This window comes from Podarcis erhardii (genome assembly GCF_964252035.2).
Source record: "Podarcis erhardii genome assembly, chromosome: 9".
Lineage (NCBI taxonomy): Eukaryota > Metazoa > Chordata > Lepidosauria > Squamata > Lacertidae > Podarcis > Podarcis erhardii.
In genome coordinates, this window is record NC_138512.1 from 38,246,385 (window position 1) to 38,273,309 (window position 26,925).

A 26,925-nucleotide genomic window follows, 5' to 3' on the forward strand; every position below is an offset into this window, starting at 1 on the left:
TCCTGGGACTGACTGCAGGTAGAAATGATGAGGCTGCTGAACAGACTCTGGGTGGGGGCATTGCTTAGGGATTTTTGCTGAGGGGGTGTTATTGTTGCTGTTATTGATATTAATTTGTGTAGCTTTATTTTGCAGCTTTATTATGATTTATGTGGAAATTGTTCAGTTTGGTTGTGTACTTTTTGATGTTTTAATTATCCCTTCTGACTACTTTTGCTGTATTTTGAATTGTGCATTTCTTTGCATGGCATAAGCCACCTGAAGCATGGCTATAACTGGAAAGGTGGCATGCAAATAAAATGATTTATCTATGTATGTATGTATGTATGTTTACTGCTTGGAGACCTATTCCTGCAGCCCTATTCCTTCCTAACAGGGAGAAAACTCTATTATACACATTGGGACTTACCGTACTTCTAATTATATATGTACAGGATTGTGCTGTAATGTTAAAAGAAATACAACTGACTGTATTATATTATAAATCCACCCTTCCTACAAGGATGATGAATGGGTGACAATATTTACAGAAGCAATATATAAACTGTGCTGATCTCTGTAAACAAAAAACAAAAAATACACATGTAATAAATACACTACATAATTTATCTCAGTAATCCTCAAATTCTGTAGCACAGAACATCTTAAGTACATATAACTGATAACTCTATGTCCACTTTGGCAAAACAAAAAACAAAAACACCACAACCAAAGCATAAACAAACCCATGGACAGGGAACCTGCAGTTCTTCCAGATGTTTCTGGACTACAACTCATATCATCCCTGCTCATTGGCCATGATGGCTGCGACACGTGAGCGTTGAAGTTCATCAGCATTTTCAGGGCCACGGGTCCCCCATTCCTACTTTAAATTGTTAAAGTAAGAACTTGGCTGTAGAAGAATTCCCACCACCGCTACCCCCCATAGAAAGATTTAAGGAGATTGCTGGATTTTGACCGTAATAAATTTGTGCAGCCTTTGCAGTTAGAATATCAAAGTGAAGCACTGCTGTCAAGCACACAATTTCTCATTGGCAGGCTGCAGTGTGTGTATTGATTCAGTCCACCTAACTCCATGCTTTTAAGATACTGACACACTTCATCTGAAAAGGTGTATTTCACAGCCAAAGGAAAGTGACCTTCATGAACAGTATTTTAAAAACTATAAGGATGCAACTTCAGAAGTGTGCATTCATATGTTGTTCACGCGCGCAGACATATATCTATATTATACATATATGTTATTATCATGCTATTATTACAGAATCAGAAGCAAACTTTGGTTATCGGATGGTACATGGAAGTATAATGTATACAGAGTAGGAATTAAAATAAACACAGCGTGTAAACTGGTAAAAATATATGAATGAAGCTTTTATGCTTCACTATTTGGATTAAAAGGAGCAGATAGTATTATTTAGGATTAACTAGATCATAAATTATTAAACTGTTTGCTCCCAGGGCCCACTAAGATGGCTGACAATGACTAAGACCCACCAGTCACAAAATGGTGGTGCAGGGGCAGAAGAAGTTACAAAATGGTGGCAAGGCAGAGTTTGGCACAAGGAGCTGGCAATCACTTGCATGATTTTCTACTGGTATCAAATCAATCTTTGGAAATGGCTATTTTTTACCTCAGCATTTTCCTTGCAGCAAGGAATCCACCGCATCAGTTTTCTTCGTGCTAAACAGTGGCACTTTTTCTGGTGGCATTGGGAAAGCTGATCCAGCTTTAAGTGGGGCAAGCATTTGCTTTTATATTTCCGTATTTCCACCCAGTCTCTCAAAAATATTTTACGCATCTCTTGTGGTTTTTTCTCCCATCTTCTCTTCCATGGCCAGGTACATTCACTTTTTTGTCCTGTTTCTTCTGATATCCCCCCTTTTCCATTCCCGGTTTGTCTGTTGTTGATTATGTTATATATTAGCCTTTTACCTCACTTTCTAACTTCCTTCAACATCTCAGTTCCTTTTGCCTTAGTGGAGGAAGACATTTTCCTCCTCTCCCCTGCCAACTTTGTTTTCCCTGCCCTGTTATCTCAGCATGCAAGGAGTTTTGGGTACATTGAACACATTTAGTGAAGGATTTCATTTAAAAACAAGCTTTTGTACAGGATGGATAAAAATCAATGATTTAAATTTTAAAAGATCAGATTTTTTATTTAAATCGGATTTTTTAAAATTTAAATCGGATTTTTAAAATAAAACCCTTTTGGAGGAAAAATCTTTCTAAATATATTTTTCTTTTTAAGTTACAGTATAGTCCAAGGGCTATACTGGAAATAAGGATTTGTTTTAAGTTTTTCATGTGTGCTAAAACTCAGTCTAAGTTTGTTTATTTTTTTAGTTCAACCACATCAGTTAACAAACATGGATACATATGCTATAATATTATTGATTTAGTTAAATAAATTGTTTAAATTGTTATTAAGGAAACGATTATTTTTCTCCTTCCAATAAAGTACAAATATAAAGTTATTAAACCTCACAATAATTTCATAATTATCTGTCTATGTATTTCTAATAGTATAACTCAGTGGGTTTTTTTTACATGTGTAAAAACTTCTCTGAAAATTTATTCTTCCAGAAATGAAACCTTCATCTGGTTGTAAATATTAAGATTAAACCACCAAGAATGAGTCTTTCTGTAAAAAAAAGTGTGATGTAAATCAAGTCTTACTGACTAGTAATTTAAATCAAATCCACCCTGCCTTTGTATCATGTATTTGTACATTAACAGATATTTCAGGCTATATATTTTCTAGTGGGAGTGTTTTGCTGCAGGAGGGGCCTTGACAGGAAAAAAATTAAAAGCACCTTTAAGGAAAATCAAAGATGAGGGAGAAGAATGTTTGGAGGGGATTTTGACCATTGCAGCAGAGGGATGGGGGGGAAATGGTTGGGAAGAAAGCACCCATGTTGAAAGAGTAGTTATTCCGGCCAGAGAATAAGGGATTACATTTACTGCTGGAATATCATTTTGGCTGTGAATCGTGGAAGGCCTGCTCCCTGCCTTCTTCCTCCCTTCCTTTCTTTTTTTTTTAAATAAACATTTTTATTCAATTTTCCAATACGTTTATTTTTAAAAAAATCATATATATATTCATATACAGAGATTCCTCCAAATCTCAGGACTAAATCCCCCCCCCCTGGATCCCCATTTTAAACATCTTAAACTGCATCTTCTTCCAGACTCTAGTATATCAATCGATATTTCCCATGGTCATTTTTACACTACAAGTGAAATCAAAATCCTGCCAATGTTTCCATCTGCTTACAGTGGTTTTTATGTAAACATTTTTATTTGATCTCCCTGCCTTCTTCCAACTGTCCTGGGGGGGGGGGGGCGCTGTCTGATGATGAGGCTGCTGAACAGACTCTGGGTGAGGGCATTGTTAGCTGCCCTGAGCCCAACTTCAGCTGGGGAGGGCCGAATATAAATAAAAGTTTATTTTTTATTATTATTGCTTAGGGGTTTTTGCTGAGGGGGTGTTATTGTTGCTGTTATTGATATTAATTTGTGCAGTTTTCTTTTGTACCTTTATTATGATTTATGTGGAAATTGTTTGGTTTGGTACTTTTTGATGTTTTATTTATCCCTTATGATTACTTTTGCTGTATTTTGAATTGTGCATTTCTTTTCATGGTGTAAGCCACCTGGAGCATGGCTATTAACCGTGGAAAGGTGGCATGCAAGTAAAATGATGTACGTATGTATGTTTACACTGGCGACTCACAGTAATCCTCTCAAGGTCAAGTTTTAATTAAATGGTAATTCTGTATCTTGGCTTTATCAGCACGGGTGTGTGTGTCATATGGTATAATGCTTCTTCATTTTTTTTTAATTGGTTCACATAGAAAATTGCCATGTCAGGAAGAAGACTAGGTTTTAACAACTGTATTTCCCTGGCACCTGCTTTTCTATTTACAGGGATTTCCATTATTACTGAGGAGCACGCAGACATCTGAACCCCCACCTGAAATAGTACTGCTCAGATACGTACTGTTTTATTGAGAATGGGGCTTAAGTGGCTTTGCAAATCTGTCAACATTGACTGTGAATTGTTGGAAACATAGGAAAGAAAGGAGCACCAAGCTGAGAAAAGGCAACAAAAGGGTTGAAGGCTGCATTCTTCTATAGTTGGTTTTAAAACAAACATGATGCCAAGGAGCTGAGTCTTAATTCATTAGCATCATTTAGTGAACATTAGCGTAGCTGTCGTTATATAAGGCCAGGGCTTTACAAGTCTTGGTGAAATGTCATTGTATAAGCTAAAGATCTGCTGGTGTCGCTATACTAGCTCAGACAGCCTCTAGTAGTGGCACAGAGATTAGCAAGCACAGCTGCACATGCAGTTCTCTCCCATATATATGAATAGCAAAGCCTAAGAAAACATCCAAGACAGCACAAAACAATACGGAGATCATTAACATTATATTTATTTATATTCCAGCTTCATACAAACTGGATAGAAGCATAAACATAGTACATTTCTACCATTTTCAACAAAAATATATAACCAATATGTACAATTATTGTATTAAAAATACAAAAGGGATACAGACTCCACCAATGTCTTTCTAAAAGACATACAGGTACAAGTAGTATCAAAAGTATGAGGAAATCACCAGTTAGTTGTACATTCTGCACTTGACATCACAGAGTGAACTGAGATTAGCAGTCCTATGGTCTACAATTACTTAATGCCTATATAACATTTGTGCAACTTGTGATACAGCTAGGTTTGTTCTGTCTTGCTATATGCACATGTGGTCCATACCCTATATAATGAAACTGGCAAATGCATATTACATGTAAAATTACAAATGTATAATTGACAATGTGATATATGAGCAAATAAGACAAAAGCCATGAATACAGGAGAAAGAGAATAATTAAATAAAGCACTGACATAATTCAATACAGTGAAAAAACACTGCAATTTGATCTTTAGAAGTTGAAGTTATTTACGTTTATCTACTGATCAATATGATCAGCTGAGTTCAATGAAAAAAAATTCCAAGACCAGCAGTTCCTCACATCTGAGTACTGCTCAGATTGGCAGCCTTCACTTTTCCGGAGTCTGTGCAAAACCAACACAAAAACACAAAGTAGGGGGTGTCATTTCATTTCAGTCACTCAAGGATTAATAGCAGCTGTGAGCATGTGATTGCTACCCGATTGGCCTTCTCTATACATGCAGTGTTCCATAAAAGTAATCCACAGCTGTGAATATTTTTGCACTGCTAAGGCTGGTAGATCTTCAGAGATTGCTCCTCTTTATAAAAAGGTTGTATCACTTCCTAATGCAAAGCCAATAAAAAGAGCCTATTACATCACTATTAAGGGTTGGCATTAGCTGCAGTGTCCTGCATTGCCTTAACTGTAGTATTATCCTCATAATTTGTGTGTGACAACTGTTAGTGTATTACAAGGATGATAAAAAGGAAAAAATATTTGAAGTAAAAGATGGAATTGCCATTTGTCAAAGTGCGACAAATGTTTTTATTTACCATTCTGTATTCCTCAAGGCACAGGAAAGGGATGCAAAATGGATTTGCATCTATTAAAATGCAAGACTAATTGCCCTGCATCAATATAGATGCAAATTAGCAATACCAGCAATTCCAAAACTGATCAACTGTGCTCCAAGTGTGGAACACTAAAAATGAAGGTTGAAGGTCAATGAAAGGCCGAATCCTCCCTATAGACCACCCTTACTTAGATGCACTATAGCTTTTTAAAAACCGCTTCTTAAAAAGTACAAAATAATACTGAAATTATGCAGGTGTAACTCCCCCCCCCTCCGAATACAACATTTAGAGTAGCAACAAAGGCATTGTAAACAAGCAAACAAGCACTGTGTACTTGAAGGAATTCAACATGTTTCTCTTAGTAGGGTAAAGGCCAAATGTAGCTTGTCAACTAGTTGATTTCATTATTCCAACGAGGTGAAGTGCACAGATTGTGATCAGCGGCAGGGCATGACCCGGTGGTGCCTGGGGTGGGTGGGAGCGTGCCACACAATGGCAAAAGGGCACGCCGTGGGGTGGGGTATGCCATCGGAATGACTGCGTCCTTCTCAGCCGTCCTTCCTCGGATCTTAATCACAATCAGAGGCGTAGAGTGAGAGGTGCTGGGGGGGCGTCGCCCCAGGTGCAATCTTGTGAGGGGGGTGCTGGGTGCCAGAGCTGCTGCATCCTTCTCAGCTGGAGGGCAATAACTTCACAGTATTTCACATGCAGGGGAGAGATGTGGCAGCTTCATGCACCAGCACCACACTGCTTTTGTGGGGATGGTGGGACCTGTAGGGTGCTCAAGCCACTGCGTCCCCCTCAGCCACCCTTTGGCTAGAGGGCACCCAGAAGAGATGTGGCAGCTTGGGTACCCTGCAAAAGCAGCGAGAAGCCGCAAAAGCAGTGTGGAGCCGGCGCATGGAGCCGCCACATCTCTCCCTTGCATGTGAAATACTGTGAAGAAATTGTCCTGGCACTTTTCAAACTGTGTTGCTTGAAATGCACAGTGCAGCGTTTTCCCCAGCTGCTGCTGTTGCCATCTTCCACATCACAGTATCATTCATATTACAGCTGTATGAGAGGACTAAAAAATTCTAAATAGGCCAAGGCTTTACAACCGAGCGAGGGTATCTCTTCTCCATCATTGAACCAGCCAGAAATACATGTCAGCATTTTTCTTAGTTGGGAATCAAAAACGTGTACTTCCAACATCTACACATCACAATGAATAACTGACTGTACTTCCCCAATGCCTGGAAGCATTTAAAACCTTCCTCAGATCTTAATCACGATTACAGGCATAGGTTGGGGTGTGCTGGGGGGGGACATCGACCCGAGTGCAGTCTTGGGAGGGGGGCACAGGGTGCCAGAGCTGCTGAATCCTTCACAGTTGAAGAGATGCAGCAGCGCCGTGTGCCGGCCCCACACTGCTTTTGAGGGCAGCGCAGGACCTGCAGGGTGCCCAAGCCACCACATCTCTTCTGGGCACCCTTTAGCTGGAGGGTGGCTGAGGGGAACACTGAGGGTCCCATGTTGCCTGCAATAGCAGCACGGGGCCAGCGCATAAAGCCGCCACACTCCTCTGGCTGAGAAGGAAGCAGCAGCTCCGGTGCCCTCAGCAGCCCCCACCCCACTATACCTCTGAATGTGATTAAGATCTGAGGAAGGTTTTAAAAAATGCTTCCAGGCATTTGAGAAGGGCAGTCAGTTATTCATTGTGATGCGTAGATATTGGAAGTTAGAATGGTACTGTATGTGGCAGACAGCAACAGTGGTAGCTGGGAAACCGCTGCAATGTGCATTTCAAGCAACACGGTTTGAAAAGAGCCAGGGCAATTTCTTCACAGTATTTCACATGCAAGGGAAGAAGAGTGCGGGAGGAAGGGGGAGAAGCCCCATGCTGCTTTAAGGCAGGGAAGGAGGCAAACAGGTCCACCATCCTTTAGAGTTCCAAGGCTCCTATAATAGGGGCGTCGTCTTGTGCTCTCCTTTAAGTTGGCTCACGCAGGATCCAGATAGCCCCAGTTCTTAGACGGCAGAGACTTGTTCATCTTCTGCAAACACAACAGGATAGGAGGTAAATACATCTCAAGGTATTTAGAACTAAAATAGCCAATGTATTTATATGTTAGGTTTGTTCACTTGTAACACTAAACCCATAGTGTAGCATGCACATTCGCTCTCCATGCTCTCTCCTGTGCAGCCAGGATCAGGAAAAGGTGGTAAATACTAGCCATGAATTTTGGCTAGTTGGTACATAGGAATCAGATATTAGAGTTTAACTAACCAAATTATGTTTTGAAACAAGCCAGCTTCCTAACCTACGGTTTTAAAGTTGGTCTGTTTAGAACAGGGCTGGCAAACCTGTGGCACACTGACTAATCTTGACCCACAAGGCCATTTCGCACGCCCACTTGTCCATCAGCTAATATCACTGAGTGAAATCAGCTGCTTATTACAAGGGCAAAGTACCTCCCTCTGTTATCTGTTTCAGCAGCATGTTCACCTGGTGAGCAGAGAGTTATAGGATCTGGCTGGTAACAGGCATACTCAGCCAAAGCCCTGCAGTACACTTTAAACCACTGATCGGGCTGTTTGCAAAAGGACTTTCAACTATCCCTTGATGGTGCTTTGAAGTCCCAAAAGTGCAGGCTTCAAAGCACAATGCTACCTGATGCCCCTATGACATCAGGTGATTGACAAGTGGACAGCACTACTCACATGTCAAATTACAACCTCCAGAGGTGGGGAGATAGGGATTTGGTTTACCAGTCAGAAAAATGTCCCCAGCCCACTTTAGAAACTAACCAGAGTCTGTTTTAAGCTCCAATCTCTAGCTGATCAGTAATAAGTCAGGTTTCTTTAACACTGGAAGTAAATACTAGCAAAAGCCTTCTCAGGCTGTCCAGCAGAAGCTGAAGGGGTGAAGCAAGAGCCTTTGTTTGAGTTTGTGTACATAGTGCTAAACCACAATTTTACTTTTGCATGTGAACCAGCTCACTGTGTTTACATCTCTCTCAAGTAAATACTGAACCTTATGTTTCTTTCAGCATGGCTCTTCCATTTACCCTTTAGATTAAAATACCATTTGGCTGCTTTGCCATCTCCACTTTAATTTTACCAAATCAGACTGTTTTTAACATTCAACTCAGTAAAGTTCTAATGTTTACACCTTTGCTACAAACATTACATGGCCCTGCACTTGACTCAATATTAAGTTAAAATCCTGAGAGCATTGATGTGCTGCAGAGGAAGTGCAAACTTTACAGCTTTTTAGTCTACAAAGTATTTGAAGACATCTTGGATTTTACACCAAAAGAAGAATTCTGCCCATAGAAAATCCTCCCTCTCAGAACCAAGATATACACCACATAAAAACAATCAATAAATGATTGGATGAGCTGCCAGCACTTCCGTCATATGAACAAGAAACAAAGCCAGAAACACTTCTGAGCTCAGGGCTGGATAAAAGTACACGCCCTCTCTTGCACCTGCATAACTGTTCTGGATGCAAAAGCACTTATGGAAACGAACCCTTAACTTATTATTTTCAAAATGTTATAAGATGTTTACCATCCTCCTCTGTGGAAAACCCTTGAGACTGATAGTGAACCAGATGTGGGTCTGACTCATTTGGTTTGTGCCACTGAGGTTTGCCCACAGGCCTGCTAGATGGAGGACCCTGTGGTTGCTGCTGTGAAGCTGAAGTCCCAGGGGCTTCACTTGACCGTGCCACCATCCTAGACCTCTGAAGTGCCACGTTGTAATCCGGAGGTTTTCGGGCTGGGTGGGAAACTCCTTCAGCAAAGTCAGCAATAGGTATTCCTACATAACCAGGCGGGGTTGGTGGTGGTTCACGATAGCGGCCCTCTTTTCGAGCTGCAGTAAAATAGTGCATCATCAGCAATGATAATCATTTACATATATTTGTTACAACTACTATCTATGCCTGTACTTAGTTCTATTATGTCATAATCTTGGTAGCTCTGATGTGCTTCCAAGGGAGTTGAACAACTTGGCATTAAAAACAACCACAGTATGGACATGAGGCAGCCCAAAAGTAAAGGCATTTACATTTCACTGAGTCCAAATGGGAGTTGAGCACATTCTTAAAACTTTCCCATTCAAATCAATGGAATCTAAAACTGTTTAATTCTGGCTGGATTATACAGGCACAGCCATACCAAATACCTATACACCTACATATTAATTATATATATATATATTATGCAATTAAAAACATAGACATAAGCAAAGCTGCAAAGAAAAAGAACAAGTGAAATAGAAGATAACTAATACAAAACCTGAGCCAATTATAGAAAGCAGCTTGTGATAACACTTAAATTATGTATATAGGGCATGGTGACATCTTGAAAAAGAATCTCAAACTTAGATTTGTAAAGAACACAGTTGATAAAAAGACACTGTGAAGCATAGACAATATATGACTGTGCTTTCATCTTCTAGCAAAAAAAGAGAAATAGCACTAACCCACTTTGCATATTGAAGTATATACAGTTCTCTCACTTGAGGTGATATTCTGACAAGATTCATGTTTTGCCTAATTCTCTCAGCATAGTTAAATAAAAATAAAAAGTATTTATAGTTCAAATAATAAAGCACATATATTGTGTTCAGGTTCGGATTCTGTACTCCTTCCTTACACATCATTAATATACTTTTAAATGCCTATATTTTCTTTCCAATGTCTATATTTTCTTTCCAAAAAGAAGTTATCCAAGATGGTTCACAAAACAACATAAAGAATAAATACATGAATTAGCTGTAATAAGTGAGAAGGAATCTTAAAATCCAGGAAGTAAAATATTTAAGATAAGCCAAAGAAATGTGCTCCCTATTATTGGGGGGGGGGCATGGCAAAAATACGCAACGACTTAAAAGTGAGGGCAGGAAGATCATTATGTGATCATGTAATCGTGTAGCCCAGGGATGTGAATTTCAGGACAAGGGACTAAATGCAGTCCTTTGGACCACTCTAGTCAACCCTTGGCCACACACCTCACTGGTTCTGCTCCATACCCATCCTCTGAATGCCTTTGCCTGGTTGGAATATGAACTGTGATCATGTTTCTTGCTTGCCAAAATGGAGGATGGAGAGAAATCTCTCTGTCTGCATCTGCATGCATACATGTTTGTGTAAAAAGGAAGTAGCCACTGTTATTGATTACTGAATCATTTTGGTTTGTGCATATAGCTGATGAGTGCTCGAAACGTCAGAGAGAAAGAATAGTGTGAAGTCAAGAATATATCCCAGGGACCGCCAGTCTGTTTAGCCAGTGTCAGGGAGACATTTCCCCTTTCCCATATTTCTGTTGAAGGTTGTGGGGTTCCCCTTGTCATTCTACACACAAGAATCTGTGACATATACAAACTGGCATAAAAAAGTGTGCTGTCAGGAAAGAAACATAGGAAACAGCCTGCATTTCCTAAGGCAGGTTATTAGCCCATCCAGTTCAGTTTTATTGCTAACTGGCAGCAGCTCTCCAGGGTTTCAGACAGGAGTCTTTTGGCAGCCCAGAAGATGCCGACAACTGAACCTGGACCTTTTGCATGCAATGCAGTGCTCCACTCCAGATCTAAAGCCCTTTCCCATTTATATCCTGAAATCCTATAGCAAGATTTATTTCAAATCCTTTCATCTCCTGCTCTGTAACACCAGCATCTTCACCTTTTTATATCCCTAGACAAGTTTAAATCTGCATTAGTGATTAAGGCATAGAAGAAAATTGTGCTAAACAACTGCATGGAGGTATAGGGCAGAGCACACTAGGGCTATATTACTAACATACACACAGAGAGAAAACTGTACCCCCATATTATAAGACATTGGCCTAAGCATATTAACAAACTAGAAAGGAAAAGAAAACAAGAGTTTATGTTAATGGCTGAAATGTGGGAAGTTCTGAGGCAAGATAAAAAAAAAGTAACTAAAAAATAACAATGGAATATCTGCAGGAGGAAGCATCACTTCAGCACAAAAGGCTTTACTGAAAAAGCAAAACACAAGTTAAGACTATGAGCTGGCTATATGTTTTGCTTAAAAAAAGATTAAGGAAAAATATTTGTAAAATAAATTCATATTTATAGCAAATATGTAGGATACTTTGTGGTAGACAAAGGTAAACTTACCAATAAGACCCTTTGTATTACTTGTTGACACAGCTATATGAGCTGGCATGGGAACTGGCTTTGAATCCTCTGCTGTCATAGATGTTATGCTACTGGTTTCAGCTTCAATTGACACATCCTTCCCACCCCTCCGTTTTATGGTACCTGTATCACCTTCAGAGTCCTCTCCCCAGTAGCCTGTGGAGGATGCCCAGCTTGCTCTGGACTGTGCTTGATCAAGGCCCTCCCTACCTTGACTCTGCCTGCCATACTTTGTGCCATGATCGGAGAACATCATCGGGTCCATGTGGCTGCCTGAGGCCCACAGTCCTGCCCCATCGCCTGAACTATCGAAATGAGCATGTCCAAAAGGAAGAATCTCCCAACTTCGCTGGTGCTGTATTGTCTGTATGTTGTCATGGGAACCACTTGAACAAGAAGTCCAGCTGCCACGGCCACTATCCGCTGCATCAAGTGATGCTCGATCTCCCTGATCCTGTGACAGCTCCTCAGTGCTAGGAGAAGAAAGCATGGTTGCCCCAGCATACAAGCCTCTGTTCTCTGACAGTGGTGGGTAGTAGCTAGAAGAACACAGGAACAAAATAATTAATAGGCATAAAGCAACAATGTTGCCACTAGCAATTAGAATATCAAACCGCAGTAACAATTTGCACAAAGCATTTTGTTCAATGTGTAGTACAGATCAGTTAACTCTAAAGACCTGTGCTCAAATTCATATGTTTCAATAGCTGCCAAATATACGTCTAATGAAATTATTGTGATATTGTGCGCTAACTGAACACTAGATCAGAAGTGTCATTGGGAGTTTTTCAAAGATTTTTCAAATTGTGAATCTGCTAAGAGTATTAGGAGCATGCATTTCCCCCATTCTTCCCCTAAAATCTCTTGGAGATGCAGGTATATCATCTAATACTTATCAAAATAATTGGGGAAAAGATTTAGGACATTAGTCACGAAACACTATCTGGAATTGGATATGACAAAAATGTCCCTCAACAAAAAATCAGTGTACATTTAAATGAAACTTTTTACAAGTTCATTTTTCATTGGTGCTTAGAGGTCTCTTGGTGTCTTAAATTGTGAATTCAGCCCTTTAATATTTAGTGAAAGAATTTGCATTGTATTCATTCTGTGGTAGTATAAACACAACTTTTCCCAAATATTGATTCCTTAATTTTGAGAATTATATAAATGTAGTCCCCAGCACTAACATTTTCTAGATTTCCAATTTAACATACTAATTTGCAATGTCACCTCCTCTCTCCTTTTCCCTTATTGACAATAATTTACTTTTCTTTGTTCTTCTTGATGCAGTGCTTCTCTAGTCCCACTTGCTGATTCAAGTTGTATTTATTATCTTCATTATTCAACAGAATAATATTTGATAAGTTTGAGTGTTTGTCCTTTCCAGTATCTGAACTAAATATTCCTTCCATCTGTTATTTCTTTTGATTAGCTAATGTTTTAACCACAGTTTCTTATTCAACAAGATAAGGGTTTAAATGAGGTCCCCCATTGATATTTTGTTAATTTTTGCCTAAGCAGTAGTGTGAGAAACTTGAATTCCATGATTTTACTTGAAATATCTGGGTGCATATTAGCTAGGATTTTAAACAGATTTCCAATTAAAATAAATGTCTCTCCTATCCTGTAAGTTGCAGCTTCTTTTAAACTAATAAATGTAACTGAGATTTCTCTCAAGCATTCACTAAACACCAACTCAAAAACTTGGGACCATTCTATTTTTAGATCCTATTCTAAAAGACACCTCAGTCCAAGCTGATCAAAGTTTGTACAAATGTATATAATTACACAAGCGTTCTTTTAAGAAGACTACTAGGTTTCTCCTCCCCATTCCTTCTGGAAGACCCCTACATTTTAAAATAAATAACAGGATATTTTGGAAAGATTGGGCCAAGAAAGCATTATGCATTATGGGACACAGGTTTGCAGTGTTTTGCTTTTCCTTTAAAGGCAGAGTCACTCAAGTGATGCCTTGTAACAGAATACATGTTCCTAAAATCTGCTCATGAGAGAAAAAGCATCTACAGCTCTAGAGTAGGCTTTTAATAAATGTAATTACACTGATATGTACTACCTACCCTATACTGTACTGATCTGGTTCAATTATGGCTCTTCGGTCAATCCTGCCCACTCCAAGATTAGTCTCCACAATGCTGACGGAGTGCCTCTGTCTCCTGTCATCATGTAGTGATACCGGCATGGAGTCAAATGAAGAATTGCTGACAATGCTGGATCTGGAAGAAATTTCACTGTGACCAGAGTCTGAAAAGTTATCCACTGTACCACTGGGAGCCAGAGTATAACCTGTACAGGGAAAAGTGATTATAACCATTTTCATCATAAAATTTTCAGCATTTGTATAAATATTCAAATTATGCAGCCCCTGTACCAAAATTACTTTTTAAATTGTTGTTGTTTTAAATCTGAGAACAAATAATTTATAAGGGGGTATTTATAGTATCATCTTATTTTTAAGATAGAGAATTTGGGGAGAGAAAACATTAACAGAGGATAATTTAAAGATAAAAAAAAAATTACTTGCAGTTTCAATAGCTAACTAACATGATTCAAATGGGTTCTACACTGTATGCCTTTGCCATCCATCCAGCCAGGATTGATGCATATGGCAAACATAAATGTGGTCTCATTTGTAAAGGAAGCTTCATCATAATTCCAAAAAGAAAATACTTTGCATGAAGATTTTTATTCCACACAAATTGTCTTCATCGTGATACCCATATACATTTCTACCCATCCTTGATACTGTGGGAGGCTGCACACATGAATGGTTTCAGCAAATAGGGCTGAACAACTAATATTTAACAACATTATGGTTCTTGGCACTTGGATATGTGGATCGTTAGGCTACTTTATCTCCTTCCCCAACTGCATCTGAGAAGGTAGGAACATAGGTTGTGCTGAGTTAGGCTGCAGGTTCATTTAGCTCAGTATGCCTGCACTCAGTATTGACTTGTACTCAGTATTGACTTGCATCAGGATTTCTGACAAAAAATGCTCTAGCTTGCATACTTAGAATGTGACAACTTTGTGCTTTTAGAAAATGTCTGCCCATGCTAAACCACAACTGACTACATATTTGGCATCTTAACTAGGTTCAAACAGTTATCACTAACAATTACAAGAGAGGAGAACTTGTGAGAGGTGAGGAGTATTTAGACCCTGGCATACTTTTCCTTGGAGAGCTCTGTGGCGAGGTGGGAGGAGAAGATAACTGTGAAGACGCATTTGAAATTGTGTCCTCTGCTTGTTTCTTATGACGATCCAAGCTTCCCTCTTCAGAGAGTGAAAGAATTTTCTTTAAAGCTTGTGGAGAGTTTATGCCTTCAATAAAGAAGAAATAACACATCTGATATAAATGCATGCACTTTTTCTTGCATATTCAAATGAGGCCATTCCATGAACCACTGATACTACCATTACTATGATATTTTAGCCCACCCTTCTTTTGCAGATCTGAGGGCAGTGTACATTATACACCCACATTTATTATCACAACCCCCAGTAAGGTTATACTCCAGCCACTCTCCACACCAACGTACAATTTATTCTAAGAAAATAATATGCAATTAATAAAAACAAATTTAAACATAACTATTCAGCCCAAGTAAAATGTAGATTAGACCAATGTTTCTGTTTTACATTCACTTGGAAAATGTGTTTGGTTCTTAGTTCTCAGCCATTCATGGAAAAACATTGACTACAGCTAGTATCCCAGGTTATCTCCTCCCTCAGGCCTGCAACTGAGACAGAAACCTGCAGCTTAAACATGTCTGAAGTGCCATTAAATTTAGAAGGTAAATGGCTACCTCACTGATTCCATGGTGTTATATATATAAAATCTATGTCTTCAAAGTAAGTATAAATGAAAAAGAGAGTTAAAGAAAATATAGACTCAACAGACATTGATCACAAGATCAGGAACCATGGTTAAAATTGGATAGGTGTAAAAATGTGCAGTGGATGTCATCTGCTTCAGAGTGCTGTCAAGACTGGGCTTGCATTAGCAGACCCCAACATAGGAAGAAGAGGAAGATTGGTGGGGACTAGAATCAGAGGTGGGAGGGAGGGGCTCTCTAGCAACTGTCAGCTCCCTTAGCACACTACAGTTCCCAGGATTCTTTGGGGGAGGAATGACTTTTTAAAGTGGGATGATACTACGTTAAATGCAAACTATAGATGAGACTTTCGTGTGATCTCTAACATTGATTCTGTTACACTTTTTAACTGAACCTTCCATTTCCAAAACACAACAGTAATAACAATGTATTGGAACCTGTGTTTTCCGCACCTTTGCTTGCAGTTGCTCAAGATGCATACCTGTCATTTGTGAAAATACAATCCTGAAACATGAAACTTCCACTAGTAATTTGAAAACATTGTGTTTTTTTAATGCTCTTGAGAATTTGTTTAACCATTTTAAACATAGAATTGTTTTTCTACTGAACAGAACAATCTGCAATACTTACCAAAGGGTGGAAGGTCTTTGACTGGTACTTTCTTACGAGAGGGATAAAGTGATACAGCAGGGACCTGCAGTGCTTGGTTTGCTTTGTGCTGCTGTTGCTGCTGCACTTTCTGTTGGATCCCTGACCTATGTGCGACTGGGGATGTTTCAGGTTTTCCAGACCGTTTTTCCCCTGGAGTCTTGGGTACTTTAAATGAAAAAGCAGAATTAAGATTACAGTTAAGACTACCTCAAGAGTACTTGATTTTATATTAAACGGTGTCCGGAAGAATGGAAAAGAGATATCCTCTCTTGGTTGAAAAACCTTGGAATTTTTTAGTCCTCTCATTCAGCTATAATATACTACCACAAACTATAGTAAAATGATGCCCTTATCAGCAGTTGGAGAGCCAATTAGGTAATGTATGCCATTTAAGAAACAAGTACCACATATGTCAACTGTAATATTGTCTACAATTTGCAATGGCATGGAATAACTTGTTTTCTAGCGATCAGCTTGATTAGAAACGCATACTTCTCTCAATGATGCTGTGGCCAAGCCTAAGCCTGAGGGACAGTTAAGCTGCAGGCTAAATAAAGATAAATTAACAGCTCATTTGCCATGACTGAGGTGCACACCCAAATAAGAAAAATGCTCACATGTATTGCTGGCTGGTTCACATTGTAGAGAGAGTGCCTGAAGGCTCTCTTCATCCATTTCCAGATCCAAGTTGGAGAGATACTGCTTGACTTTCCGAGCCATCTGAGCATCTTCATATAGCTTTTTGGCATTGAGGAAGGAGCTGCGGCGGACCCGCTTTTTATGTCCACCTGTTTGTGCAACATCAAGGACTGCTGCATTTGTACTGCCTTGACTGAGAGACCTGGGGTGAAGAAAGACAAGATGACATGTAACTTAGCTCATCGCTGCATCCTTCAATGACTTGAAACATGCAAAGGTCTGCATGAATGTCAGTCTATGGTCAAAGCTTACATGCCTCATTCAAGTAAGTCATACAGCTACAATAGGAAAAGGATAAAAATAAAGAACAACAATCAGTTGCAATTGTGAATATGGATTCATTAAAGTCAGCCCCTGAGAATGACTCTGCTCCAAGTATGAAATTCCATGTTATTGGGAAAATGGTTAAACTCTCTCCCAGTAGCCTTGAGTATTACAAGGACAGAAATATTAAGGCAGGCTCATGCAGCAAGGTGTCTCAGACCAGTAAACAGTGGTCAAGCCTCCTGAAACTCAAAATCCACTACTCTCAAAATCAGGCAGGAAATGTCCACTTTGTACTTTTCAGGTGCCCTTATTAAAACACTTAATTCCATCTGCAATATGCCAAAAAGTCTACTGCATTTTCATTTCCCCACTTCCCTCTCCTTAAATAGGACTTCATGTTAAATAAAAACGTTCAATTAGTTAATGAGGAAGCATGCAAATTTGGATGTGTTTATGTATGGGAGCTATTTTGCTTCTAATATGTTAACAGCAATAATGAGGGCTGGTTTGTAGAAAGAAAATGTAGTTAGTTGAGCTGTTAAAAATCACAACATTGGAATAAAATTTGTGGATTTGGATGGTTCTATTAACTTGTGTGATGTATAAATTTACTGCTTATTTTTATCTGAACCACCATCATGTAACCCCATTTTGGTATACTCTTCCCATTGAGACTGGTTATGTATGTACATATGTTAGGGATAATGCAAGTTGAGAGGCTAATCTGCATAACAGCCAGCCATTGTGCACATTCATCATGACTCATGGAGAATGTGCACCTCAACTGTCCATAAAGATAAAATTGTGCATATTTCCTGGCCGATATGCATACTCTCAAAAACATGCATCATTTTTCTCAGCGTCATTTTTTACATTCTTTGAGCAATACGCATGTTATCCTGTCACTAGATAATACTCTACAATAGTATGTCCTCTTTTCCATGCTGCTCAGCTGTTCTGCACAACCAACTGACTCTGGCATCTCTTCTCCACAACCCAGCTGTTTCCCCACTGTTCAGCATGTTAATGGATACATGGGAGGTGAGTGTATGCAAATGGACTGGGAGCTGAGGGGTGTATGTGTTAATTCATTCACACAGACGTTCCCAGTGTCTTTATGCAGGATGGAAAGACAGGTAGAAGTAGAGGGTGTGTGTGTGTGTGTGTGTGTGTGTGTGTGTGTGTGTGTTTGTGTGTGTGTGTGTGTGTGTGTGAGAGAGAGAGAGAGAGAGAGAGAGAGAGAGAGAGAGAACCGCCCACACTTTATTCCTTACACTCTTATGCATCCAAACACATGTATGTATGTATGTATGTATGTATGTATGTATGTATGTATGTAGTGCTTGTGTTGGAACAGTGTCCCCTGTGAATTCTGTGTGAATATTCCCAAAGAATGTGGGGGAAAACCTGTCATGAAATGCACATTCCTTGAGGTCTGCTAGAGAATATGTATACTTGCTGGATAATGTACAAAATGTTGTTGAGATATGCTTATTCCTTAAGACCACATAGAAAATTCTTTTGCATGGACAAATTATGCCTACTCAACTCACATTATCCCTAACATATATGAGGCAATATTATGAATTCTAGATCAAACCAATGAATCTCACTGCTTTGCACTTCTTTAACGTTTCACAGCTCTTGGGTTTATAACCTCAAGCAAAAGCAGCACTGGATTAAATCTGATGCAGGTACAGAAGGGTTAACAAAAGGAGGAAAATGCCAGAGCACCAGAAAATTAAGGGAAGCAGGTAGGAAACAATGCAGATTTTCAGAAAAGGAAGTTTGTCTGTAGGTGTTCTCTCCAACCACTTACCCCAAACTCCTCCACTTCTTCTTCCTGCAAGTGAGAGCCATGAGTATTGAAGCATGGATTTAAGAAAGAGACAGAGAGATTATAAGATCAGAAAGAAAGGATCAGACTTCAGGACAAGCAGTACCAGAAAGCCCAGAACAGCCTTCTCTCAATCAGTCAGCATAATACATTAAATAGGTGTCTATAGAGTGCCCATAAGATTAAAGCTCATTTCACATTAAACTGAATTCACCTTGGATTACTTACACCTTTAGCGTAAAATAGTGTTCTGGAGTGAATTTTGTTTCTGTCCTCTCTGCTTTTCAGCATTCACATAATATAATTTCCTTTTAAAACATTTATTCATTCAATATGCATTTCCTATACATTGAACCAAAGGGGATATTTTAACTATCCCAACTGATTCAATGCAAACTCTGCATATATCTATTTTATCTAAGTAAGAATAAGACTAGTGATTAAATATCTATTATTTCTCTTTTTCTCCATGACCTTTAAACAATGAACGTAACATAAATTACACAATGACAGGCAAGAGCCATTTCCATCTGTACTGCCTCTTCCTGACGGGGGCATTTGATTGGTTGCAACACTTACCCACCCCTGTGAATCAGTTAATTTGCACAACATTATAATTACAGGCCAGACAAGAGGGGAAATGCATTACTTGAATATTTCTTAAAACTCAAAACTTGCAAAACAATGGCTTCAGCCTAGCAAGTGTATGTGTCATAATTATTATAATAGTTTAAGTTTTGAGATTTCTATGATTTTTCTATGAGATTTCTGATGCAGTCTTCAACACTGAACTCTTGAACTGCTTTTCTTGTTAATTGCTTTTTGGGGAAAGGGCTGTAGCTCAGTGGTAGATCATGTGCTTTGCTTGCAGGAAGCCCCAGGTCCAATCCTTGGCACTGACAGGCAGGGTTGGGAAAAGAGCCCTGCCTAAAATACTGGACAGCCACTGCTAGTCAGTGTAAGCCGCTCTAAGCTAGATGGTCTGACTCAGTATAAGGCAGCCTCCTATGTGTTCATATGAGTTTAAAAGTAAACATGGTGATCTTATTTAGAACTCACTATTGGCACAAAAGCCCAAATAACTTGTAATTCAAGAACAAAATACATATCTAAGATCAAAACAAATCTCGTGTATGTTTGTGTTTGAATTCATTTGTGTTAGCAGTATATTTGTAATAGTAGAATATCCTTCATGAATGCACATATGTAGAAATCAAACAAAACCATTGTAAGAAAAAGTGTTCCGTAGAACGGTGAGGAAGAATCAAATTCTGGGTAAAAAGCAAGCAGGGTCTACTTGCTATGATTGGGCAATGCTCATTTGTCATGAACTTTAGGAAGCTTGGCGTAGATATCAAGAGGACAACACAGATGAAATGTGTTACTCATCTTGATGAAAAGACAACTGCTTACTTTCAGGCTGATATATAAAGAGAATATCTGATTGCTGTCAAATAACTTGCAGCTAATTAGCTGGAGAAATAAAGACAATTCTATGTCTTACCCTTGTTCTCTGAATGCAAGCATTAAACATTAGCCAAGTATAAAGTATGTATCTGTAACACAAGACAATCTTAGCTCAATGGTTTTTATTTCACACTTCAAGTGCGTTAGTCTTTGGTCAAAAGAACTCACCTAGTCCTGAACATTAAAGCAGGATCCATGTTAACAGAAGCCATTCGACCCACATGGCGAATCTCTTTTGCGATCATTCGTAATTTCTCAAAATTGACCAAACCTTCCACTTTGGAATCATTTCCTACATTGCCAAAAGAATGATAGGAAATAACTATAGTACTCTGCCATTGGTCAGTGAAAGTAAAAACACACATGTTGCCATCACCAAAGATTCCATACAGAAAAAACACTTGCAACATTTACCTTCATGGAGGAATGTAAGGTCCTTTTTGATTACAGGGAACAATGGAATAATAGGAGGCTGTAGATTTTGGCTATTCAGGACATTGCGATATTTTGCCATGTTCCTAGATGGATCAAATAAATCCTGAAGATCTTGAAACAATTTTTCATATTTGCTTGGAAGTTTTTCCCAAGTAGTTCGTAGTCTTGCAACTGGAGCTAAGTTTAGGCCACTAAAGAATGAATTTTAAAAGATGTTGAGGGTTTTAATCTTTGTTCAAAATGACACCTGCATTAGCAGCATCCTAAACATATGTTCCTGTATACAATCTTCTGAAGTAAAACTAAATGCATATCATATCATATCATATCATATCATATCATATCATATCATATCATATCATATCATATTTAGCAACTGACAAATGTAGGCACTGGTAAACAAAAACACTGCTTTCAGAGATTATGCACCATAAAATTGTAGGTCTTTTCTGAACTGCAATGTTCAAGCAATATTTGTGAGTTGAAGAATCATCAAAAGATTATGGTAGCAGTGGTATGGCTTTCCTGTCTTACCAAAAGTGTTCTCAGATCTATTACAACATTGCTTTCCAAACTCTGTTGGAGCAACAGACACTTCTATAAACAAGGACCATTTTTAGTACAAAGATGTGGCTATGATGATCAGTAAGTGTTTGTTACTGCCAGATGGAAGTATTGTAATGAGTAATACAGTAAAGTCTATTCAGAAACTGCAGCTGTAAAATGCTGTGAGTCATTCCCTTAGTATACTAGCAAAAGAAGCATGTTATTACCAGAGGTTTAGAAGAGACATAACCAGCTCATTTGGTGATATTGATTATAAAAGCCCTCTGTTGTCCGAGACATAGATATCTGACACTCAGCCTTGCTTTCCATAGTCAGTTGAAATGGTCAACAAAAATGTCTGAAGTCAATGATCCTAACATTAAATGTTTTAGAGCTGCAAACAAATTTTTACAGAGGCCACCAACTATCAAATCTACTTTTCTTTCTCAGATGCCTTAATCTTACTGCCCTTCACAACAAATATTAGTTTCCCTTTTCATTAATTATTTTTATCTGGAGCACTGGTGCCTGAGATTATTGACCACCTTTGATCCCCAAATCAAGTTTCATCAAGTATATTAGCAGAGTAAGTTACAGTAATTTAACACAGAGGCATGAAATTTAACAAGGCATGAAAGTGACCAGTCTCAAATCCAGGCAGACAATGTAACTTATTTTACTTAATTTGAGTTGGTTAAAAGAATTCCTGGGTTGGAACTCTATCAATAATGCCCCCAAATCACAGTGTTCCATGCCCAGTCTTTTCTAAATTGATGCTAAATATAACTTTCCGAAATCACTGTCACCCATAGTGAAAAGGCAAAGGAGCATCAGCACTGTAAGAAAAGTGGGTATCCTGAGTGTACTGATTAAAAATCCCTATCTTGCCGATGTTCACATATCAGACTACAGGAAGGTTTAGTAGAAATGGCATGAAGTTGTAGAGTGAGGAGTACTTGAGAGAAGGATTTCGGTCTGTGAGGGGGATTCTGTCAGGAGGGTTCGTTCTGACAGTTGGTAGAGTTGAGGAGAACCGAGAACTCTCAGTATATGCTCTAAAGGTTCTGAATCGCAGAACACTGTTAAAATAGAAAAGGCACAGTCTCCCACGGTGTTTACAGGAAAAAGGGTGCTCAGAGGGAATACTCTGACATGAAAGGGCAGTAGTGATTCCCAGGCCAAAGAGGATTTGGGGGTCTGTAAGGAAACAGTCCAGTTAAAATCCTAAATTCCTGAAGTGTGTGTGGAAAAGTCTGATCTATGAAAGATGTGTAAAAGAAAGTAACCTTAAGCCTCAACAGCATACAGCCTATAACTTGAAACAGTATACGTTTTAATAAAAAGCAACAGCACTGTGCCATGAATAACCTCACTGTTTGATATATTTCTGTGGAAGAAAAAGAACCAAAAACTCCTTGTTTACATCTGTTATAATAAAGTTTGTTTGCAACCTGTTTTCCCCAAAGAAAAACCCACTGTCGCTCGCGATTCATTCTCTATTGGGGGAATTCACCTGAGGGAAGGGAAACTGAGGGCTGGCACAGCGGTGCCAGGGAGGGAAGAGTGCTGTTGTGTTGTCCCAGAAGTCCCTCTACATCGCCTGCTAGTTGCAAATGGTAATATGTCAAGACCAATGCTATCAATACTTGCTGAGATTGCTAATAAATGCAACAAAGCAAAGGTTTCCTTACCATGGAAGCCTTCAAATACAGTCTAGGGTTTGTAATTGCATTCAAAAGCCGAATAGCAGGCTCACATGAGGCCTAAACAACAACCAAATGTGCTTCATACAAAGTGACAATCTGTTTTGAAACGACCCTTTCAAAAGGAAGGTAACTGGAAAATTCAGAAGTGTACTTTTTATGGGGGTAGGAAGGAGGAGAACCAAAGATTTAAGGCTGCCTTGTACCACCAACAGTCTAACAATTAGCTTCTACTGCATTAAGTTAAAAACCTGTGTAACCTATAACTGGGATTTTGCATGCCAGCATGCAAACCTTTTAAATAATACTAAATGAACTGGATTCATACAGGACTGTGGGCAGTCTTTCACACATAAAACATACTCCATGGTTGCATACTAAGTGGAAACAGAGATAGATAAATGACTTCTTTTGTAATTTTGCTTTTTCCAAGTCTGTTCCAAAGGATATTTTGATTTCTAGAGATAACAAATGCTTATAAAAATGACAAACACAACAAAGACTAATACATTTATAATGACACAGGTGATCATGGAGTAGAGTCTACTTTCATCAGATATATCATTATGATGTTAGCAATGACAAGCTTGCAATGCTAATTTAAACAGCTTTTCATGGAAGAATCCTCTAGCCTTTCAACCAGTCTTGCTCTTTTTGGATTAGGATTTTGTCTAAAGCTGCTGCTGAGGACTGTTAAGTTAATGAAATATTACTATTGTAGTATTAAATTACTAATTCATAAAACAGTAAAATGTACACATAGTATCTTTTTTAAAATTTAGTATCATCATTATGAAGCATCTATTTACACTTTATTTCTTATAAACTGTATGCAAAATCATTGGGGGGGTGATCTAGTCTTGTTTACCTTATTATTGCAAACATGGAGTTGAAGTTCTTGCATTCCCTGCAGTGCAATGCTATCTTAATGAAGTGCTTAATTATCTTCATCCTTTTCAGCTGGTTGGTTTCTCGCAGAATCTCAGATGCCACCCAAAAGGTTTCTTGGTTTATTACTTCTTCAAACTTTTTCAAGTTAGTACAGCTAGACTTAGATTTCAGTTTAAACAAGTCATCTATGTATTCTGTAGGTTCAATGTTACGGAACAGTTCAAAGTTACGCATAGAGAGTTGGGTTGCCACCTCAACAGTACTGAGTTGCAATAAAGAAATCTGACTCTCTCTCAGCAATTCCTGAGCATCTTCATCTGAACACAAGGTTTCTGTCTCCATGTTGTTCTTCAGATAATACCTGGGAGAGGGGGGAAGAGTGAATAAAGTTTTCTAGAAATGAAAACACTAATAGTAATGGAAAGCAAAGGTAGCTTGCTTAGAATTTAAAAATCAGTATATTTAAGAAGTACATTCAATTATATTCTGAAATGGCAGATGATGTATGAGTCTCACCTTCCACTAAGCTGTATTCTGTCAGCAAGCTTGGAAAGTTGATCTGGAAGCCTCCTCTGCTTGATTACTCCCTCTGGAGTGACTGAAACTTCACATAAAGAATATGCATCTGGGGTGGTGGTTAGAGCAAACTCTCGGATTGCTTGAATAACCACTTCCTTTGCAGTTGTGTCCTTACTGATCATAATGTAGCGGCTTTGTTGGTCTGCCTTAAAAACCCTCAGAACCTGGTCTGGTAAATCTGTAGGGAGGGGGAGAAATCCTATTACAGTATATAAACCATATAATAGAGTAAAATTATTTATTTTTCAGTCAGTATCTGAATAGGAACAGATACACACTTAATTTTCTTTAGTTGCCATCTTGCTCCTGTGAAATTGTCCTATTCACTATCCTTCTTTTGGATCATCATTCTTTTTTCTGCCAATGATCAGAAGTCATTTCCAAGCAAAGTAAAATGGACCAACATGCTGGTTTGTGCCGTAAACTTTTATAAATTGCTAACCACAAAGTATATCATCAGGGCATTCAGCTTTGATACTACTGACTACATACTGACATGCTACTAAATTGCAGTTTATTCTTAAATGAATGAATCTCAAGCTTGCCCCTCCCTCCATTCCAATGGGAACATGAAAATAGAAAATAGAAAATTACAAACTGTATTTTTTTATTAACCATAGTATACTGAACCAAGCCAACTTCAAATAGGAGAGGGCATGAGTGATTAAGTAACCTTCATTTTAAGTCATTATTAGCTCATAAACCAAAGTATGCCTGCCTCAATAGCCCTACAAGACACTCTAAATACTCATTAGTGCCTGTATGGCCCCAATTTTTTAGCTTGCTATATAATTTCCTGATGACTGGGTGGTGATGGACCTTTATGTCTTACCACTTATCAAATATTATTGTTTCAAACTGAAAGGAAGGTGTCCAGGTCAACCAATAACTTAATGTTTCTTCAAAACTCTGTTTTTTGAAGTAATTATGTAAACAATCAAGAAAAGGTGTCATCAGGTTTTTATCAATTATTCATCTGTCAACACAAAAAAGAATCAGTTTCCTTCCTTTCCTTCCTCTTAAAATACTGTATACGTTGAGTGATTGACAATGGCAATCAAGAAAAATGAAACAATTCAAACAAGAAACAACAAAAGGGGAGAGGTTTATATTGGAGGTATAATGGATGCCATAAGCAAGTTTATTTTTACTTATTGCAGTTAATCTCAAATAAAAAACGTAGCACTAGAAATCATAAAAATGTAGTATGATGTAAAGTATGGGTACAGATTTAACCCTCGCCCCAAATAAAGTCCCTTATTCCCCTGCTCTTTTCACCTACGGGGGGTGGGGTGGGAGAATCCATGTTTTGCAAAGCCAGACACACACACAAAACCCACAGCTGCCTTTAGTTGAAAGGAAGCTGGCAGTTTCTGTTGTTTTTGCCTCCTACCTATTGTGTGAACGAGAACAGTAGGCTGTATGAAGAGAGCAATGTTCAGCCCTCTCACCCGCTCTTTTCTTGCTGGTTTCTGCACTAATAAACAAACCTCATCACAAAATCAACTCTATTCCCCAGCAACAAGGGATAAAACCACATTGTACCCGTTCACGTCCTTGCCTGCTCTCGCTTATCCTCCCCAACTTCATCTTCAGTACCTCCCCCTTAGTTCTGTAGACATGTTACCAAACCACTGGTTACGATTTCTACCAGTTCTCTCCCGCTTTCTTCCTAACTCCAGATGCATCACAGCTACATCTCCACCCACTGTGAAATTTAAGTGCAGTTTAGGGTATATTTGAGGTCTGCTGGGGATTGCTTTCCTCCAAGTGGCTTCCCTGTAAGACTGAGATGGAATAGTTGACATGTATGATTGCACTTGTAGGTGTGCGAACCTCTTTATATCTTAATATATTAAATATTAAACCTTAATATATATTAAATATTATTATATCTTAATATATTAAATATTAAACCTTAATATATTAAACCTTTGCTCAACTAATTTGTAAAGACCCCTCTACCTGAACTGCACATTTCCTCTTAACAAATTCAACTAAGGAAAATGTAACCTCTAGTAAACATCTTACATAAGATTGCAACCTGAAGCTTACAGCAAGGCTGAAATAAAAAAAAAGGCAAGGCAATAATCTATTCTCTGGTTTAAAATGCCAGTCTGGCAAGACACTGAAAAGGATATCAAAGCTTGGGTTTGACTTTTTCAACTTACAGAACAATTGCATAGGAAAATGTTATTGCAAGTTCATGATCTCTATTGCCATGAACATCCCCATACTGAAATGTTGATTTACAAATCCACTTAACACAGCAAGCATTTTTTTGTTCCTCCCTAAGCACTAC

At 38.6% G+C, this 26,925-nt stretch overlaps 2 protein-coding genes and 1 long non-coding RNA gene across 13 annotated transcripts in view; 1 reads left to right on the plus strand and 2 right to left on the minus strand.

Moving 5' to 3' along the window:
• LOC309349473 (uncharacterized protein) overlaps nt 1–2,472 on the minus strand; it is a gene marked incomplete at its 5' end in the record, with an annotated part of 127,174 nt that extends 124,702 nt beyond the window's left edge. Inside the window, one exon of one of the 2 annotated variants that reach the window (XR_014159924.1) lies at nt 1,937–2,472. Of the gene's footprint in view, nt 1–1,634 lie in introns of both variants that reach the window. The other variant, XR_014159925.1, reaches the window with a different exon arrangement.
• LOC309349482 overlaps nt 1–19,229 on the plus strand; it is a 31,527-nt gene extending 12,298 nt beyond the window's left edge. Inside the window, exons 1-7 of one of the 4 annotated variants that reach the window (XR_014159947.1) lie at nt 799–813; nt 1,462–1,598; nt 3,932–7,594; nt 16,881–17,163; nt 18,118–18,206; nt 18,807–18,919; nt 19,016–19,229. This is a non-coding gene — a long non-coding RNA (uncharacterized lncRNA). Of the gene's footprint in view, nt 1–798; nt 814–897; nt 1,599–3,931; nt 7,595–16,880; nt 17,164–18,117; nt 18,207–18,806; nt 18,920–19,015 lie in introns of those variants that run through there. The other 3 variants (XR_014159946.1, XR_014159948.1, XR_014159945.1) reach the window with 3 other exon arrangements.
• The window catches only part of RAPGEF2 (Rap guanine nucleotide exchange factor 2), a 157,749-nt gene continuing 135,246 nt past the window's right edge, over nt 4,423–26,925 (minus strand). For 5 of the 7 annotated variants that reach the window (XM_081875202.1, XM_081875203.1, XM_081875208.1 and 2 more), the window contains 12 exons: nt 24,561–24,801; nt 24,022–24,405; nt 20,884–21,095; nt 20,638–20,761; nt 18,985–19,008; nt 16,817–17,040; nt 16,179–16,364; nt 14,881–15,033; nt 13,770–13,995; nt 11,668–12,227; nt 9,091–9,396; nt 4,423–7,571 (listed from right to left, as the gene is read on the minus strand). In XM_081875202.1, the coding sequence (XP_081731328.1) occupies nt 7,546–7,571; nt 9,091–9,396; nt 11,668–12,227; nt 13,770–13,995; nt 14,881–15,033; nt 16,179–16,364; nt 16,817–17,040; nt 18,985–19,008; nt 20,638–20,761; nt 20,884–21,095; nt 24,022–24,405; nt 24,561–24,801 (2,666 nt within the window). In that variant the 3' untranslated portion in view covers nt 4,423–7,545. The remainder of the gene's footprint in view (nt 7,572–9,090; nt 9,397–11,667; nt 12,228–13,769; nt 13,996–14,880; nt 15,034–16,178; nt 16,365–16,816; nt 17,041–18,984; nt 19,009–20,637; nt 20,762–20,883; nt 21,096–24,021; nt 24,406–24,560; nt 24,802–26,925) is intronic. The other 2 variants (XM_081875205.1, XM_081875204.1) reach the window with 2 other exon arrangements.